The sequence below is a fragment of the Alternaria ventricosa genome (genome assembly GCF_023758065.1).
Source record: "Alternaria ventricosa strain BMP 2768 chromosome Unknown scaffold_10, whole genome shotgun sequence".
NCBI lineage: Eukaryota > Fungi > Ascomycota > Dothideomycetes > Pleosporales > Pleosporaceae > Alternaria > Alternaria ventricosa.
The window spans coordinates 494,016-513,748 of record NW_026055690.1 but is presented as its reverse complement, the minus strand read 5'-3'; the positions used below and the strand labels follow the sequence as shown (position 1 = coordinate 513,748).

The following is a 19,733-nucleotide window of genomic DNA, read 5'->3' as shown; positions in this document are numbered from 1 at the left end:
GGCCAAATTGCCCTCCAGTTCGCCGATCTGCACGACCGCTCCGGCCGCATGCAGGCCAAGGGAGTCATTCGACAAGCCCTGCGATGGCAAAACGCCCGCCGCTTCTTCTACTGGCGCCTTCGCCGCCGTCTCAACGAGGAGTACATCCTCAAGAAGTTCGCCGCTGCTGCCTCGCCTACACACGACAACCCTATGGCCAACCCGCTCACCCGCAGCCGTGGCTTCGAGATGTTGAAGCACCTGTCCAACATCCCCAACTGGGAGCAAGACGACATGGCCGTAGCAACCTGGTACGAGGAGAACAGGCCGCTCGTCAGCGACAAGATCGAGCAACTCAAGACCGACGGCATTGCGCTCGAAATCGCACAGCTCATGCGCAAGGACCGCGAGGGCGGTCTCAAGGGTGTCATGAGCTTGCTCAGCACCCTGCCTACGAGCGAGAAGGAGGAGGTGCTCAAGATGCTCAGCAGGGCGTAGTAGTACCAATGTTTTCGATTATCATTCGCTTTACGGCATGGCATAGCATATGGGGTGGTGTTTTCTTCAATTTTCTGGGTGGAATTGGGAACGGTGATGATGGTGTAACTTTAGCGTTGCTACGGTGCGACTGCGTTGTCTTTTCGCAAATTCCCCCCTTCTTTAGCTTATTAGTTTAGTTACTACATAGATGAGGGAGAACGAGGCGGGGTGTTGGGAGGCACCCTTGTTCTTGTTTTCTCTCGTTGTTTAGATGTGTAATTGATCTTCAAGTTCAAAAAATCTTGATTGTTGTGCTTAGTGTGCTGGCGGTGGTGCTTGCATCCCGCGTCCCACGTCCCCACGTGGCTACGCGTTATCGTCGGCCTTCCGTCCCGCGCCTACGGAGATACTCATTGTGCTCCTTCCCTTGCTTTTTCGATGTTGCGGCTGCGCGCTCCTTCCCGTTCCTTGGTGATGCTTGTAGCGTGGGAAGGAAGGCATGCAGATCGGCCGAACTCCACTTTCAGCTGCGGGGTTCCGTCGCGGTGATACGTCACTAGGCCGCAAAAACAGCATCACCGAGCAGAAAAATCTACTGTGGTTTGTCGCGACGTCTAAAATACTCCTTCTTCTTTCTCACTCATACTGTCCCACTGGTACTTGACTACGTACGCAAACTCCATTTTCCAAGCGAAGCGAAAAACGCTTGATCGCCAGTCTCCACACACCAACACAGCAGCACACAACAAACAAGAGAGGAACAAGAGAAGCCAAAATGGTCTACACAATCGTCGTTCACCTCCTCGCCAAGGAAGACCAGGAGAGCATCAGCAAGCTGAGTGCTAAGCTTGTGGAAGCGAGTCAGGTTTACAGCAAGGATAAGGAGACGCTGAGTTGGTTCGTTATGCAGGATACGGTGGATAAGAGGAAGTTTACTATTGTTGAGCGGTACTTGAAGGAATCTGTAAGTTTGATATCCCTTTTCTCCCTCTTACCGAATTGATGATGAACGTCTTCACGAGGGGCTGGTGTCAACGTTGGTGTGGGTACGAATGATTCGGCTAACGCTCTTTACAGTCCCAGCAGTACCACCTCAACAACCCGTACTGGAAGACTTTCGATCCTTACGTCATCCCGCTTTTGGCTGCGCCGATGGATTTGAGGCGTCTGGAAGAGTTGGATACTACGGTTACCTCGGCGGGTTCGCATTATCATGAGGATGCTGTTAAGTCTGAGACGAGCGTGGGCAATATGTTCCAGGGTACTGATGCTTAAATCGAGATAGGCGGCCGGCGTGCTAAACCAGGAGAAATGTAAAACGTCACAATTTACCATCGCAGCAGAATGCGACTTTTGAATCATCTTCGGATCCTACGCCATTCCTTCGTGGGTGTTGTTGGTATTGCGGAAATCATGATTGGCTCCTCGTCTACAGGCCATTGCGTAACTCATCAGAGTACCGTGGTATTGGCGTAGTGAGACCAAGATCTAACTTCCGCACGACTATTTAATAGTACGACGCAACTATTAACGCACTACTTACTTTTAACGAGGCAAAGGTGGAAAATTACGTCTCCGCCTCCCCAATTTTAGCTTTAATGCTATTAAGCTGACATCCTCGTTTCATCTCCAACCTGCCACAACCATACGCCCAGTTCTACTCGATACCTCCATCTCAGAGTGCGATTATGGCCCAACTTGAGAACCTACCGGACGAGCTCTTGCTTGATATCGCGCTGCGCCTTCAGCCACCCGATCTTAAAGACCTAGCTCTAGCTGCACGCCACTTTGGCGACATCGCGCAAGAAGCTCTACACACTTCCATCAGTCTGAGGAAGTATTACCAGTCTCTTCTGGAACTCCTCAGAACCCTAGTAAAAAGGCCAGATCTCGCTAAGAAGGTCCGCTCTTTGGAAATAACGGGACATTGTGGTGTTCAGCCAATTTACAGATTAGCTATAATCTATGAGGACTGCTGGGACCAGGTCGTCACGCACGCAATAAAGTCGACACGATCTTGGCCCATCGACCAGATGAAGTGGGTTAGCAGCGTCAAATATGGCAATCTTCATGCTTGCATTGGCCTCCTGCTGGTGTTAACAGATCAGCTGCAGACTCTCATGTTCTGCTCTGGAGAGAACGAGGATTTCATGACGCCGCCGAGCCTGAGTCTGACGTTTCCTGGCATAGCCGAAAGGCATGCTGTTACTGCTCATGATATTCCGCTTCTTCCACAGCTCCGAAGGCTATCTGGCGCTTGGGGTGAGATGAACAGGTCTTGGTCTGCTTTTCCCAAACTGCTACACCTGGAACTCGATTGTACAGAGCCCATAGCATGGGACAAAGAACCAGTTATCCTATTCCATGGTATCACTGCCTTGACACTACATCGCCCAACACTTTACGAATCCCAACCAGCGAATGCACAAGACCTCTCGCCTTTCTTCCAGCGGTTCCCCGCCCTGAGGTCTTTGCACTTGTGTTTTACCAATTGGATAGAACATCATAACAACATGAGTGGTGGTATTGGGTTTGCTTACGGCTATTATGAGTATGACAACCTATATTACGCCACCTACAATCGGGAACGCATATGCTATCCTGGGCAAGGATTTACGAGTTCCATCATCATCGATCCGCTGATCCCTGCCTCACATCTTCTGGAAGAGCTGGATCTAAAGTGCTCTGACACCGGAGATTCTAAACAGATCGACTACCTCCGACCATCGCGATCGTTGCAACGTTTCACTTTAATAAAGCGCCTATCCATTCCGCAAAGTGTTCTCATCAACTCAACCCCCTACGAATGTTCCCCTCTCCATCCGTTCGAGGCGCTGCCGCCGAATGTAGAGTACCTTAATGTGGCTGATCCGACTACCGCTGTGATAGAGTGGATCTCGGGAGTTCTGGATGACCGCAGCAAGCTGCGCAGCTTGAAAAGAATATCTCTCGACTTCGATAACGACCCGAAGCAGCGAGTAAAGGACTATGAAGAGGCTGGAGTGGAGATTTCTGGTCGGCTGCTGGAGGCAGGCATATCCGTGCACTTCGAGAACGTACGTTCAGTCTGTCTTCAAGCTTGCTTCAAAGAGTGAGATGGCTTTATAAATATATTACCTACGTTGCTGGAGACTAGGAGGTGTATGTCTAAAACATAGGTAGTGTTGCTTGCGTCCATCGGAGGCCTTGTTGTCCAATACATGAGATAGTACTGTAGACATCGAATTAGGATGTGTTCAGCGTGAGCTAAGCTTCTCAAAACTCCGAATAGGACAATAAACCCCAATATCGTTTGATGCTGTCGAAATCTGTATCGAGGTTGCTGTCTCGAAGAGAGTTGTTGCTTAGCGCCCAGGCGGAGAACTGTTGGTGACTGGAGGATGGACTGTGGCCTTCACCTTGCTTACTAGAAGATTATGACGTCCAGTGTTTTGCTATTGTGGCATACGGACAATAAAAGCGACTAAAATCAAAACTATTACAAAGAGTAGCTACCAGACTTATAACCATATCCAACAATCGCTGAACTGTCTTTTATCACCTAACACTCATCTTCAATTAACTCTTCGCCTAAAAAATGTCACCAGAACTGATCATACCTAGGCGGCCATGCTGGAAGTAAGCAACATTGAGCCAATTACGGGTGTTCGCAGGGCATATTTCGAAGGTACTTAACTACACTATCTTGTAACGCTCTTAACTAACTTCTCAAAGACCTCCGAAAGAACAACGTTCCTCAATTCCTATTTCGCACTTGGAGCAGCAAAAGCGGTGGAGGACCAGAACACGCAACTAACAGTGTCAAGGAGATCATTCCGCACGGCTTCATGGAGAGAGCCTCTGGAAGCGGATTCTACGAGAAGGCAGAAAGCGAGCTTTACAAAATGGTGGCAATGCACTTCAGCAACGATAATAGCCCTTGGTTCAGCTCCGAGTTTAGCTCATGGACCGGCTCACTTCATCTAGCGCTCTATTATGCTAGATCTATAGACGAACAACACGACCCCCACGTAGCCGTCATCGACACACGGCAGCTGGATGAAGAGGTCCTCGTGTGGCACGTTCCGCACCTATATTACGAGGGTGGGCTTCATGAGTACATGGCACACGGCCCCATCAGAGGCATTGGATACAAGGCAGTATCGTACAAGGCCTTGATGTCATCCGGCCTGGCAAATGTCTTTCCCGAATTAGGGCAAGATGATATATCTAAATTCGGCTTCAACTTACGAAACCAGATGTTCAACGGGCCTCCAAATCCTTTCCCAGAAGACGAGATGGAAAACTCTGACGAGATCAAGCAGATACGAAAGATCGCTGATCTTTACGACCATCTTTCACTACCGGTAGCGACTGGCTTGATATGTCTGAGGCCGAGACCGTGGATACGTTCGCAGCCCGAGGGCAGGGCCGCATTGGAACAGGCCGCGAAGCTGTTCGCGGGCGCGGAGCTGCCCAGCGATTTTGAAAGGGGGAATTGGCTTCGCGAAGGAGTGGTACTGACTGAGTCTCACATGGATTCAATGACCTTTCCTGACGTGCGACAGTAGATCGAGCTCCTCCGAGCTATCTGTAAACGCACAGAATAAACATGAACCCACGGGTAGTGGACGATAAAGACGGGGGTTGAGCACGTGGGCTTCTTGATAGGAGAGGCTAGATGATACAAGCACGTATTGATACTGTACAGATGACGGTTAAAGTCAACGTCGACTCTTCGGTCCTTTCTCGTATCTCAAAGTATCGCGTTATGCTCTCTCGTCTTCTATTTAGGCTGATACACGGATGCGTATACTGCATGCCTGGGCAGATATATTCGGCACAATACATCTAACAGTGAGCATTGTAAGTGTGTCTTGTACCATGAAGTTAGCATGCATTTGCAGATGCTGCTTAATAGCTAACACATGCAAAACATAGACTTCATCAGTGTTCGAGAGACATTGCGTTGAGATCGATGCCGGTGATCTGGTAAATGAGAATAGCATGGCATCACCGTGCGAATGTGTCTAGAACTATTGCCATCGTATTTACACTCGAACATTCATAATAATGCATCGATCCAGAGCCGAATAGGTTCACGTAGGCCAAGCGATGCTACAGGGAAATATAGTTTGCACTCCGATCAGTTCAACAGTCTGATAGAGACTTCCGACTCACAGATAATACAAGCCTCGGCTTGTACCTCCAAAAGTCATTCTGATTGCCTTTGCAAGCGGTATTGATCACTTAATCAAGATCTGCTAAATGATCGATTAGAAGAACATGACGCCACCAAGAGCTACGGCTAATCTAGTGCATCGAGACTTGGGCAGCAAGAGAAGGCCCGGGGTAAGTAAGTGACTTGCGCTCTAGATGTATACTTAAATAAAGAATCGATATCACATCTCTGAAACAAATCTATAGCGCCAATCTACAAGTCGCACTACCCCGTGGTGTCCGATCGACCACGTGCGGGCACTGTACCCGCCTAAAGCGTTTACTCATCAATACTCATCAAACAACGTCAAGTGTTGTCCTAATGCTGTCATGCATAGTTGCGAATGGTGACATATCAAACTCGTGTGGTTTGGATCATGTACACAGCCCCCTTTACCGTCGACACCGGAGATGCGGTCGAAGAGATCACCACCGAGAGGTCGAAAAAGGAAGCAAGAAAGATGGCTCTGGACTTGAAAGTAGAGCACCACACCCTCAGCCGGCGATGCTCGCCTGAACGCATACGCCTCAGCTCCATTGTTGCAGCACCTATACGCAGCTGCGATCGTTTACCTAACAGATCTCCTTTCCCTGTACCGAGGCGTTGCGGCGGAGCCATCTCCGCCAGGCTTGGCCGGATTCGCGTGCCCAGAAAGACAGAGAAGCAACTCTTGATCTGCACTGCACAGCCAACGGTACGGGAGAAGCAAAAAAGAGCGACAGATGTCACGCCTAAAAACTTTGTGGTTTATCGCGCAACTCCGCCATTACATGCTGTCAGTACGCTGTCGGCCGGGGGTGGCGATGTGGGTTGATGGTGGGCTCTTTTGGGCAAGACGCACGAATGAGGTGCGCCGGAGCAGCGAGCGTTTCTGCTCAGCCCGGTGTTTACGCTTCTGATGCATGCAACAGGATACACAGTTACATTGCGAATTTTCAGTTCTGCTGTACCGCGATAGGCGAGGTTTCCGGACCCGTTGACAGTGACGGCGGGGGACGTTGCGCTGAGATCTCCCCTCGATGAAGAGCATAGTTTCGATCTCGTATAGTCGTATGGAGGTCTGACGTCATTTCTCACAAGATCGTGGGTGCAGTTCGTCATTTGTGGTTGCAGACGCTCTCTCTCCCTGGACATCTAGGATACGATGTCGACACCTGCACAGTAAAGGAGAGTCGATAGTAAGGTTCTTCGTCTACAACGATTGTCGTTGTTCGAGATGTTTGAAGTGTAGCGGGGGTCTACCTTGTGACCGGGAGAGGTAGGTCCTGGCAGGCCTGGCTGGAATTAAGGTTGGCGTTAGAGCACCTAGCGATCCGTTTCGACACATCTGACGTACCAAGGTGTGAGAAAATGCCCCGAAACGGAGCCTGTCGGAACCCTGTGCTAACTACACCATTTCCCGCTATCACATCATTCCGCGAAGGTGTTCCGAAAGAGCCACGTGTTAGCGTTGAAGCCACTGCAGGTAATTTGGTTGCGAAACGGAGACGGCACCGATCATCCTTACATCCCGAGCCAGTGCTTCGAGGCTGGCCAGGTCTGGAATAGAGAGACGACGGTACCATGCGCACGACTTACACTCAAATTGCAGCCATCCTGCACCAAAAAGATGTAGTAGTGATATCTCGTGCACCCCTGGAGCTTGTGGTTAGAGGATAACAAGCGTGAAGCTCACCGGCCGGTGACGGTGGGGACAGAGTCCCAGACGATGGATGCAGGTGCGCTGTCACGCAGGTCCAAATGCAGTAGGCCATCGTCGTTAGTCTGCGCCGCATTCTGTAGATTTCTCGCGTAAAACAGGTCCGCAATACTCGTAGCGAAAATTCTGCTCAGTGCTCGATCTTCGGGTACGCGATGGAACTGCAGAAGGGATGCCTGGCGGGATTGTGGCTGTGTCTACGGTCTACCGAGTTGTCAACGACTTCTGTGGGGCGCGCTCCCAGGAAACAGGCGATCAGGATCAGCACCGACTGCGGCTGATGGTAACCGCAGGCCGAATCGGCGTTAGACTCTTGTTCCCGTGCCAAGAGATCTTGATTGTCCCGGGTTCTCTTTCGCATGCTGATCCGCGTATATGACCACGAGCGATGTTCTCCGAGCCGACTATGCTTGGCAGCATTAGTTGACGGGAAGTAGACGATCCATCTCGACGCGAGCTGTCAAGATGTCACTTTGTGGTGTTGGACATTGACGTTGGATAGCGATGTGGGAGTGAATGCGAACCCGTCGATTTCTGAAGGTACTGCACGGCTGCGTCATGCTGTTCTGCAGTCAGGGCAAGTCGTAGCGGTCGCATCGCCTACCCTGGCCGTCCGAAATATTGATTTTGCGGCGCGAGTGCCAGCAGATGTGTGCGGACGGCAGGTGAAGCCGATCTCAGCTGGGAAAGAAAGCTTAGTCATATGCAGGAACCAAGCCTAATTGGCAACCGTCAGCTGCCGAGGTCACAACAGAGACCTCATTCGACTGAAAGCGAACGTGCACCTAGCGCGTAAGAGACAGTGGGAAATTGTCCGCTCAACATGGGGAAGTGACAAATTTACAGCGGACTTTACCTAGATTACCATGTTTGCGAATTCGCATACCAACGCGAACGCGAAACAAGGGCGACCCCCTAAGCTGCCATTCACGATAGCCTTCCATGCAAGCAACGACGATGCCTTTGAAATTGTTCAAACCTGGCCGATAGACTCTGCGGCGACAATTCCGCTGAGGGCTGCATTCGCTTGTCGCGTGCGGAAGATGATGTTAGTTCTAGCGATGTATCTAGTGCACGTTGGAGCGAGATTGTAGGGCTTCGATCTACAAAGAGATCTCTGATCCAGGTCCGTGGGTCTCCGATAGTATCTTCAGCTAGTGGGCCAGGAATGTGGGATCTTGATGACGCCCCAAACTGTAGCTGTTCTGGTTAGCATCTTGCTTTTGAGCCTCGGACAGATAAAGGCGACACACACTAAGCATCAGCGGAGCGATGCCGATTCGCTGAAAACCCCAAAGTGTATTGAGATTATGACAGCCATAGCAGCGTGCAGTAAACCAGTACACGGCGAGATGGTGCCAGGTAAAACAACGCACTTGCATCGTGATAGCCTTCACTATGCTATTGAGAGACAAGTGCGCCATCTAGAAGAGCGTCTGACACTCTCCAGATCGACCGTTTCTGGCTCCAAGGCGTCCAGCATCCGCATAGCTGACAGCTTTGACTTGAAGTGTCTGCTGCCTATCGTTTCATCTTATTAGCGCAGATCTAGGATACTGCAGCGATCTAAAGCTATGAAGAATGGGGAAGTATTATCCTTGGACCCCTTACACAGACTGTGGCAACGTCATTCCCTGGAACAAAAGTCCACCATTCAACATATCAACGCTAGAAGAGTGACGATTGGATCAAGAGATCTCTCCACATCTGGAGCCGGACGCGCGTGGGTTCAACAAGCACAATCTTAGTCGATGACTGCTAGCAGTGCACACGTTGCCCATTTTGCCTGAAGACACTTCGGCCTGCAAGTACAAGTGCGCACTGCTGTTGAAAAAAATCCCAGATACCGGGTAAATGAACCTGCAGTGATTGTTGAAGATAAAACATCAGTTCACTGGGCAAGATGCTGGTATACCGGAAGGAAGAGTGGGGCATGAGACGCATGCACGCCACCATGTGTTGTGGAACTGTTTTGTGCAGACCCCTCTTTCTGAATCAAGTCTTTTGCATGACTTACCGTCCGCTACGGACAGTCAGTACATTAATTGCAGGTACAGTATTCGTTGGTATGGTGATGGAGGTTCCGTGATTGCAGACACGGATCTGTATCTATAGCGAGAGGCGAGCCTGGTACAGGTGCCACGAATGCCACCCGCCCACTTGTTAAGTTATCGTCATGCTACTGAGCTCCAATCTCTTTCTTCCGATGAGGTCGTTCAGACCGAATCAGACCGGTTGTACGTCAATTGCCGATTGAGCGGTGAGCATGCTGATAGCTAGGCGACGTAGTAGGTCAACATGATTAACGAGTACAAGATGTCGAGTGTTGCATCTATCGGAAGCATTGATACCGGTCTCGGAGGCCCCGAAGCAGGTCTCGTCGTCTTCCAAAACCCAAGAGCCTCAACGTAACTTTGATCATGGAGCGCCGGGCAAACACTAGCATGCGGTTGTCGTGTAGACTGCTCGATTGGTAATCTCGGTTGTTGAAGACGCAAATGTTGAGGTACAGAGTGCGTGGAGTATTTGGAAACCTGGTTCGAGGTCTGTCCGCGCAGCAGATGGCGCTCGTGGCTTCCGTCTGGTGCAACGGCGCCAGTCACGGCAGCTGCATTTCACCAAGACAGAACCGCAACCTGGAATGCAAGGGCTTCCCCGCCCTAGATGATCGCCAGCAAGGGGCGGCGGCGCCATCTCCACACGAGGTGCAAAGACAGTTGTGGATGTAGGGCATATTTGATATGACTGATGATCCAGATCGGAAGGCGCCCTGTACTAGCTATTAGTATCGAAGCGGTGCTACACTGCAGCAGTTTGACAGCCCCCTGGGCCATAGCACAGAGACGGTGGGCGACACAACAACGAACCGCAGCCGCCTGAAGCAAAGTTGACGGACTGTCAGGCGGTCAACTGCTGCTGTGTGACGATGGCTTACGGCGATGGAAACGCAGCGGAGCTTGTGCGAGCGTCCCTGGCCACCACTCTAGGGAATCGAAAACGACACGAGCCCGAGCAGGAGGTTTACCCTCATGCCGGGATGGTGAGTGCGGACAGCGGCCAAGATGGTGGGAGCAGGCACGAGCCGACAAGCGGTCAGGCCAGTTGACGCAGGTGTGCAAGCAGTTCACAAGGTTGGTATCTCGTCGGTGTGGCGCCGAAGCATAATGGCAACGCTGCAGTTCGGCATCGTTGCCGAACCCAATGACGGCGCAGCAGAGGCAAGATTAGAGTCTTGCGAGCGTCGACGTCAATTTGGAAGCGCGAAACACAACGCGAAAGGATTGGGAGGGTGGGGCGCGACAAAGTTTCGTAGATTTCGATAGACGCAGTTAGGGCAGAGCAGAGTTTGCCGTGGTGTCGCGTCGAGTTGCAAGATGGCGAGTGCAAACCGCGAAAGCGTGGAGAAGGTCTCAGTTGACGGCAGCGACCCGGCACGCGAGACGGCGGATGTTGAATGTCGAGGGCTGGCGTCCAGGCGCAGGTGCGAGGTCTGATCGGCCGGCTAGCGGGAAGCGATCAGCGAATCGGGCAGGCGCGACCCCGAGAGCGGGAAGGTGCCAGTGATCCCTGTGCCAATCATGGCGGCGCAGACAAGGTCGCACCTCTTCGCACGATGCCACCGTCAGAGGTCTGCATGAGCCTGACATCTGTCATCCGCCCGCACTGCGAGGGGCTCTCCACCATGACAGCCAGCTCTCACGGCGACGGCTGCGTGCGTGTAGTAGGCACTGGCAGACAGCACGCCGACTCCAGACGGCACACGCGACTTGTCTCGCAGAGACTGCTGCTGCACTACTCGCCAACTGATTCAGGGTCTGCAGGCGACGGCTCCCCAATTAGTCGTGCCTGGCACATGGTGGAGAATCGAACGCCGTGCATCATCTCCCGCGCTCCTACGTCGTCGCTCTAGCTGCTATTCCTGTCCCACCGGACGAACGCCTCTTTCTCCCTTCCCAAAGCTCGCTGCTGCAGCACTAGCTGCTTCTGTACCCCGTCACGACACCAAGGCTTCCCGCTCCTGGATGCTGGAAAAGCTCCGTTGCACAAGTGTCCACCAAGGTCAGCCACCGACCTGGTTCTGTCCTGCGGCAGCTGTCTGCCGGGTATCGTACCTTGTGCTGGGTGACATACACGCCGTCAGCGTGGCTCTGGGGTGCACCGCAGCCCTCATAACGTCGGATTACACTCCGCTCTGGACAGAAGTGCAACCCGCGGCCATGTCCTGGATGCTGCTGCGCTGCACCTACCCCACTTGCCCTAGATGCTGTGCTGCTTCTGTCGATTCAGATATCTCCGGCAAAAGCAAGCATAAGGGTACCGTGCCACCGGTGCCCGGGAGAGTTCAAGTCAGGTCCAGCAGCAATGAACTAGCTTCAGCGCAATTACCACTATGGTTTGCTGCTGGCGGGCGCAAGGCGAGCGACCTATGGCGAGGCTGGAGTCGATGAACTACTGCTTGTGGTTGCTGGCCGACGGCGAGGCGCCAGACGACAACTCCAGCGCCGGCCAATGCTTGGCCACAGGCGGCTACCGCCGCGAGGGCACGCTGTGAGGTTGCTGCGGCATCCAGTGTGTGGGAGGGCGGATGAGGTAATCGACGGGCAGGTGCGACGAAATGGGCGAGAGGCATTTGGCACCCCTGCGCCTGCCTGCGGCGAGTCAGAAGCAGCGAGATCTGCGACGATGCGAGCAGTGGAGACACCGGCCGACGCTCAATGGCGTCTGCAGCAGATGGCGCGACTCCAGCACCGACGGGCTCGTGCCTCGAAATCTGCGGCGTAGACTGAGCGTCTCTTGTTTCCTGCGCTCGGCCTGCGTCCGGCCAGAGCCTGCATTGTCACGCTCGGAGAATATAGACCAAACTTTAACCCTCACCTGTCAAGTCCACAGACGTGGTGCTAAACACGCTTGTGTGTCCTTCATTGGCCCCAACTGGCATCACCCCTGACGCGCTTTCTGCTGCTGCAAGATCGCAGGGCATGCTTGATGTACGGCCCGTTGCAGTCCCTCCTAGCCTAGAAACGCCTCCTGCGCTCACGGTGCTGCTGCTTCTTAAACGCCTCGGACCCGTCATCACGACCCCATCACGCCCAACTATCTTCTTGCGAATCGCTGAGTGCTTGCGCCGGCTCCCTTGTCACCACTCTCCCTCGACGCCCACCCTACGACTAATCCCTCGCACGCCCTCACCACTCATATATCTGCGATATACAATCCGTGGTTCGGTAGTCCTGCATCGGACCCTTGGTCGCCCTTTCGAGTTAATTGTTACATCACTACCATAATACCTGGGTGAGTAATGCCGCCCAACTGCCTATCGTCCTATGGGACCCCGCTCGTGGGTGATGGCATTCAACGGTGCCAGCCAAAGAGCGGTACCAAGCTGTCAGTACTTTGGGAGAGCAAGACAGTCCGCCCACTCACCATGGAGACGTTGATACACAGGTGACTATCTGCTAACGCGTGCATGCTAGAGTATTTAAGCCGTCTTGCCGTTGCACATATGGAATATCTTACTCTCCAAGATATTCCGCACCGTCACTGTGAACCGCTGCACTCGCGCAAGATGACTTCTGCACATCCTGCCGAACGGCCGCTGGCTAACATGGTCGCTGCGGTAAGTCAAGAACCAGAGTCTCCTTCTTCTTTACACGAGCCCACCCCCATCCCTCCGCGATTTCTCGAGCCCGCGTTGCATGATCCCTTCCGCGTCCACGGACAGGAGAGTGCAACTTGGAGGGCAAGAGCATCCGAGCCCTTCGCCTGCCCCCGCGCGCCTGCCCAGTACTATGGCCATCCCCACTTTGCGGACGCACTTAGCGAGAACGCCCGTTCACTTGCCTTACCGCGCTCCTATTCTTTGCCCACACGCCGCCGATCGCATTCACCAGAGCCGAGAATGCTGCCCGACTCACGCCTGCCTACGACTACTCCAGAAACAGTCGATGGCGACGAACTACGACCGTCGAGCACCACTCTGACAGAATCACAGAACCACCACATGCGCAGCTCACCGCCCATCCAGCCCGGAGAGCAAAACTTTCCTGGCAAACTTCCTTCATTTTCTGAGGTACGTCTACTTCCAGCTGATTGATGCCATCCGCAGGCGATTGACTTTTCTAGTTTCTCCACACTACGCGGACCACCACCCCCCCGCGGACGCCTCAGCGTCGAAATGACTCTGCTGAAAGCTCTCCCCACGTGCAACCTCAATTTGAAGATGTATCTTGGTCAGACAGCAAGAGAAGGCGCGTCGACACGCTCGGCGATATCTACGAGCCGCCTATGCAGGGCCGTCGAATGAGCAGTGCTATTGACCCTGCCCTTTCTGGCTACTCGCCCCGCATCGCCCAGCAACACGCAGTGCAGCCCGTAGGATCCGGCATGCTTCACCGTCCAAGCCATTCATACGCGGCACCCCAGCAGCAGCCAATGGCTATGAACCCGCACATGCGACATCAGTCATCACCAGCACCCCAGAGCCACATGTCTTACGCACCGCCATCTCTCCAGCAACCCATCGGGCAGAGCCCTTTCCAACAGCCCATGGTCCAGCAAGGTGGCATGTACGAGCCTCCCCGACACAGCTACTACCACGAACCCCAAGCTGCTGTCTACGGTGGCTACGAGCGACCGAATGAATCTTTCTTCACTCGGCCGGGCTACCCAAGTTACGACTCCCAGTATGGCGACATCCGATTCCAGCAGCACGTAGGCCTTGATCACAACGCATTCAACAGGAAGCGCCGAGGAAACCTGCCCAAAGAAGCTACCAACTTGCTGAAAGATTGGTTTGCCGCCAACCGAACATCGCCTTATCCCACTGAAGACCAAAAGATGGAGCTTTGCAACCGGACTGGATTGAGTCTCAACCAGGTACGTGATTTGTCCCAGCACCAACGTTGTTTTTTGACACCCTCACTACATCTGCCATTCCTGTCCTTCAGTGTCACTTCCTTTAGACTACAGCGTGCTGTCGGTCCTTTTGCTACCCTCGCAAATCCTTTCTAGCATGCACACGAGTTTACATCTGTGTACCGAACAAAGTACTGACATCCACTAGGTATCCAACTGGTTCATCAACGCTCGTCGTCGTGCTCCACAAAAGGAACAGCGAGAGCGTGAAGCCAATGGCCCAGAGGCATAGTGTCTCACGCAAATGGGCCCGCCCAAGGAAAGCGCGACCAACGAGTAGGCGCTGGGACGCACCGGAATATTCCATTTAACCTTCATCATGACGAGTTTAATCGCGCACATCATTTACTCTCTCTTCCGCTTTCGGCATTCTGGTGGAACCAGAAGCATCTGGATACTTTCGTTTCTTGGGCAGCCTGTATCATCACAGCCTTCTGCGGGCAATGTCGGATATTGCGACCTTGACCAGGCGCATAGATGATCTGGCCATTTTCTTTCAGTCGAATACCCTGGGACCCAAAACGGAGTACACATCAGTGTTTTGGGAAATGGAGTTAGGGCGCATATCGCGCTAAGAACGCAGCATACTGGAACTGCTACAGCGTTGTTTTCCATCGGCCTCGGCCTCGAAGATTGTTTCCTACATAGCCTAATCACCATGCGATCTTCTCAACAAAGCTCTACGAGACTCACAGACACTGTCCTAACCCGCGTCGTGTGAAAATCGTGAGCCCCCCGCAACCACTGAAAGAGACTTTACAGGCAGTATCATGGTGAAACCCGGAGGGCGCTACATGTGTATGCCGCCGGCCCCTCCAGACTATTGATTGCCTAGTGCAGTCTCCAGTCGTCCTCATTGCGAATGGCCAGATTTGGTCTCACGGCCCACACACTGCCGAATGCGGAAGTTTAAACGGACATCCCCCTGGTGTCCGCGGGCACCAATCTAGCGTCTACGCTTCAAACGCCATCGACAGCTCCGGTGTTTCAAACCCCCAGAGTTAAAACATGACACACAACGGTGGTGCTTGAGAGGCAACACCAGCCGTTTGGCAGAGGGCTCGTGCTTTCGGGAAGCAACGACCCCGGCAACATGTATGGACAAGTTGAGCCATGACATGTTTCGTGATATCGAATCTCAACACATCAAAACCCCACCGATCTCAATCGGCCGACTCCTCTAGATGTGAAGGTTCAAACAGGCTGGGGCGCCACTCACACTAACTTCACTCGCACTCCACTTGGCCTAGGAACTTGATAACCAGCCTTTCAGCCGGAAAGACTCCACATAGTCCGGTGAACGAAGTCACATTAGACCCTTGTCATGATCCTCTTCTGGGATTGACCCCTCATTATCTGGATGCGGGAAACACTGCACATCATTGGGGGATCGGAGCCAGGGTTTGCCCTGCGAATCCCGCTCCACCATCTCTCCCGAAAACCAAGGACCGTGACCAAAATCACTGCTGACAGGGATACCATGGAGCGGCCCGGACTGTAAGGGGATCACACCTGTCGGCATTCAGAGCAAGTTTAAATGTGTGACACCGGAACAGCCGTCGCGCACTTTATTGACAGTGACACTCACGTCTTAATTGATAGGAGGCTTTCGTGGCGAGTGGAGAAGAACTCAAAAGTCCAGCTGACTCTTCACTTTAACCACCTGCTCGCGTGAACTACCCAACTTGTAAACACCTCATTACGGATTGGGCGGCCTGACGCACGTTCATGGCAAACACGGAAGGACCAGGCCCAAGCTTTCGCCTTTTCAGACGCAGCCGTATAGTCTGCGGGAAGAATGTCTCCATTTATAGTACCATGGTAGACTGAAACGTTCCTGGAGGAAATCACGATCACCGTTGTCCGGAAACCGGCAGCCTCACAGGCGGCGCATGGGGCACCAGGCAAACATTAGATGAAAGCTGTCATTGTTTCAGCTGCCAAAGACGTAGTACAAAACGTCACCTTTCAGTCCCTGTCCTTGAGCTGATAGTCGTGTTACATTGATGAGATGAGGATGAGCATCTCCATGTCATTGCGCAGATCTATCTCGATACGAAGCGAAGCGCGAGATAGTTTCCCGGGGTCGACTGTGACGGCTGAAATGAGGATCTTCGTCCTCCGTATCACCCACGGTCGATAGCGCGGCAAGTCCCGAGCTATACCGTGGTCGATCATAACTGCCTGCAAAGAGTCAGGATTACCGTTTGACTCGAGATACCGGCGGTACTGCAGCCTAGCTGGACGTCACACACCCACAGGCAACCAGCGCGGCTAGGACCACGTAGATAACACCCACCATGGGAATACGAAACCGAGTAACACGGCCAGATAGACACCAAGCCCATGACAATGACTGCAACTCCCAGGCACTCTTCCACTTTGACCAGTTGAAGAGCGCTCTGACAAAGTAAGCGTAACAGCCACAAGATACACTCCAAGTTATCATCCACGCGCATGAAGGAAATCACCGACCACCTCACCACAGCCTCTAGCAGCTTACGCGTACATGCTTTCATACCAACTTTACACCCCATAGTCCGCAGGTCCGCAGCATGCAAACTTTTCTCCCCAACGACCCGGAAAGTAACGACACGACTCACCATCTAGAACTGATCAACAGGCACTCTCATCCGCAGATCCACAACCCTATCCCCATAACCCCAGCGATGACCAGTCGCAACAAGGACCATCAGGCAGCGGCATCGGGCGCTGGAAGCAGGAGTTTGGTTCGCGAACTTCGATTACCCGCATCGGTAACTTGTTTTCATCGTCTGCGGGATCGGCGGGGACGGTGCTGGTCGTGTACCAGATTTTCTTTTTGGCCTATCATGGGGATGGTGGGTTGGGCGGGGTGGTTGATTGGATGGAGGGGGTGATGGGCCACGTGGATCGTTTTCGTGCGATGGATGTGTGTGTGTGCGACGTGAGAGTAACGTCGTCGGAGCTTTTTGCTGTTAGTAAGGCTTGCTTTTGTCGGGGATTTGACGTGGGGTTTGGGAGGGATGACGAACCTGAATGGAGTGGCTGTGATAAGGATTGGAAATCACCTCTTGACAGTTTGGCTTATGTCACTCAGTCCAGTGTGCAAGAGTGTCTGCGATTGATTGCCGCATTTCCTCCACCGAGTGATTATGTACAACCTACGACTAACAACATATATGGGTATCACATCCTGAGAGGAAAAATATAAGAACGCCCAAGTCGCTTACCGAAAAAGAAACAATGCAGAATCGAACGTATCGTCAACGTCATCTCCTTGATCTCCTACTCTCATCAAGAATAGCAAGACTGGCTCCTGGGTTCTTCTTCTCGTACATCTTCGCCATGTCGTACACCACCTCACCCCATTCAAATTCTCCACGATGGCTTTTTTGCTTGCATGGAGATTGGCGGAACGGTAATAGCCAATCTATTATGTTCGTGCCCATGGTATCTTTCCAGCCCTGCAGGAGGGTTGTATACCATGGGTGTTCCAACGGCTTGGTTTGCATGACGACGTATGAGCGGTTTGGGAGGCGGGTGACGGTAGTGAGAACAGGCCAGTCCTCCTTGTCGAGTTCCTTCTCTTCTGCTACGTCCCTACTCGACTTCTTCTTATGATGTTTACTGGATGACGTTGTCGGTGTCGCAGTAAGTGGAGCAGAAGTATCGGGGTTCGGGGAGGGGTTTGATATGAGGAAGGCGATGTTGTGGATGCCGCCGCGCTGGATGCCTTCGACCGAGGTGAAGTTGATCATCAGATTCCAGCCTGTCATACAGGTCATTGTGAAGGTGAAGATGCTGAAGAGCACAGCGGTTGCGAGCGCGCCAATCCATGTCCCTGGACGGGAGCCCATCTACGATATGTTAGCCTGCTGCTGCATGCATTGGGTTGCTTCTGAGCGCACCTTGGAGCTCCTTTCTGCAAAGAAAATGGCCACAACAATCCAAGTGAAGGTCGTGTATAGCGATGCATACGCCACGAACTGCATAAAGAACTTGTGCGTAGTCTCTGCTATGATTCCACCGGCCCATGGGCAGTAGTGATCCATCTTCTTGACACAGCGCCCCAGTTCCTTGCAATGATGTGCCCTATCCGGCTTCCAATTATGGCACCTCTCGCACCAAAGTGGCACCCCCTGGTAATCGCAAATGTATGCATCGTATTGGTCGAAGCCGAAGCCTTTCGTGCTCGCATCTGCCTTGTCCACCGAGGGGCTACCGAGAGGTATGAGGTCTGGCTTCGACCACACCAATTGTAATAGGCGCAGCCATGCTACCATAAGGAGGAGGAGTAGAATAGCGTAGACGACTATGAGTGCGATACCGGTGGAGCGTCGCGGCCGAATGCCGAAGTCTCGCTGGATGTCCTCCGAAGGGTTTATGAGGTACTGGACGCATATTAAGTAGACTACGACATATGTCTCGTATCCCAGGGCGCCGAACTCCAGAAGGGGTAGTATGACGGAGGTGGCCTGGCCTATGTTCTGTTCCATCGCGGTGGTATCGGTTGCGCCAGGCTTCTGAGAGCCGACAACTGACGGAGGCGCCATCGCGTGAGATAACGGGATATTCGAGTGCGACTAGAAGAAGAGAAACAAGAGAATTGAGATAGTCCGGGTCGCACGCGGAGACGAGTGGTCGACGACGCCCTCGAGAAGGCTTGACGTTCCCGGTTGTTGCACGACAGCGGCGTGAAGCCGCCCGGCGCGCAGCCAAGATGGTTCGCGCACGTGTTTGCCCCGCTAGTCCGAGGCCGGTTAGCAAGAGACGTCATCATCATCGACAGAATTAGACACGGAAGAGAGGACAACGCGTTGCCATGACCATCGCGAACAATTGCTGAACTTCTGCGTACAGTATGCCTCATCTCCACGAACACTTCTCTACGACCGCCGGCAACGCGTAGTGCGCGTCTTGTCCAATCGGCAGAACTTCGGCATCCACCGACGTTGCACGAAGAAAGAGATCGGCACAACACCACCAGCGTCTCTCGTCACATACCCGATTGAGCTATCAATGCCACTGCAATGCTTTTGCCGGCTGCCAACAATGCCATTGCCAGTGGTATTTCCTATGGTCTTCCTTTTTCCTGGCAGATTGAAGCCAAGGAGTCTGCTTACGCGTTAAAAGCCAGCGTGCATTGACTTGCATGACCCGCAGACGGACCCCGCACGAGCTTTCTCAGCCTTCCCTGACCTTCACCTTCTCTCGTCCTTTTCTCATGAGATCATTCGGGCAAGAGTAGGATCACGCCGAATTGCATTGGGCCTACAGCGTCTATGTTCACCATTGACTGCTCTTGGACTTGCATCACGGGCGCATGGCATGGACTGAGCTAAACCTCTTGAATCTCACCGGCCGCGCGAGGCTGGACTATAGCCTCGTAGAGCCTCACCTACCGCGCTTCACTCGCCTTTTGACACGCTGGCAGCCGCTTTTTTGGCCCCGACAAGGACCAGCGTTTGCTGTTTGCGG

General features: G+C 53.0%; 5 protein-coding genes across 5 annotated transcripts; 4 read left to right on the top strand and 1 right to left on the bottom strand.

The window, feature by feature from the left end:
- Window positions 1-1,234: 1,234 nt before the first annotated feature.
- Window positions 1,235-1,734, top strand: J4E93_006259 (uncharacterized protein; the record flags this gene model as incomplete). The annotated part of the gene is made up of 2 exons (XM_049344176.1): window positions 1,235-1,423; window positions 1,537-1,734. 2 exons carry the CDS (start codon window positions 1,235-1,237, stop codon window positions 1,732-1,734), a joined length of 387 nt encoding a protein of 128 aa, XP_049198611.1.
- A 413-nt stretch (window positions 1,735-2,147) lies between these two features.
- J4E93_006258 (uncharacterized protein) lies at window positions 2,148-3,554 on the top strand (the record flags this gene model as incomplete). Its single annotated transcript, XM_049344175.1, has 1 exon — window positions 2,148-3,554. One exon carries the CDS (start codon window positions 2,148-2,150, stop codon window positions 3,552-3,554), a length of 1,407 nt encoding a protein of 468 aa, XP_049198610.1.
- A 514-nt stretch (window positions 3,555-4,068) lies between these two features.
- J4E93_006257 (uncharacterized protein) lies at window positions 4,069-5,009 on the top strand (the record flags this gene model as incomplete). Its single annotated transcript, XM_049344174.1, has 2 exons — window positions 4,069-4,126; window positions 4,174-5,009. 2 exons carry the CDS (start codon window positions 4,069-4,071, stop codon window positions 5,007-5,009), a joined length of 894 nt encoding a protein of 297 aa, XP_049198609.1.
- A 7,852-nt stretch (window positions 5,010-12,861) lies between these two features.
- On the top strand, window positions 12,862-14,505 carry J4E93_006256 (uncharacterized protein; the record flags this gene model as incomplete). Its single annotated transcript, XM_049344173.1, has 4 exons — window positions 12,862-12,975; window positions 13,351-13,428; window positions 13,482-14,234; window positions 14,422-14,505. 4 exons carry the CDS (start codon window positions 12,862-12,864, stop codon window positions 14,503-14,505), a joined length of 1,029 nt encoding a protein of 342 aa, XP_049198608.1.
- Window positions 14,506-17,524: 3,019 nt separating this feature from the next.
- On the bottom strand, window positions 17,525-18,751 carry J4E93_006255 (uncharacterized protein; the record flags this gene model as incomplete). Its single annotated transcript, XM_049344172.1, has 2 exons — window positions 17,525-18,112; window positions 18,164-18,751. The coding sequence occupies 2 exons, from the start codon at window positions 18,749-18,751 to the stop codon at window positions 17,525-17,527; spliced, it is 1,176 nt and encodes a 391-aa protein (XP_049198607.1).
- Between the last annotated feature and the right edge of the window lie 982 nt (window positions 18,752-19,733).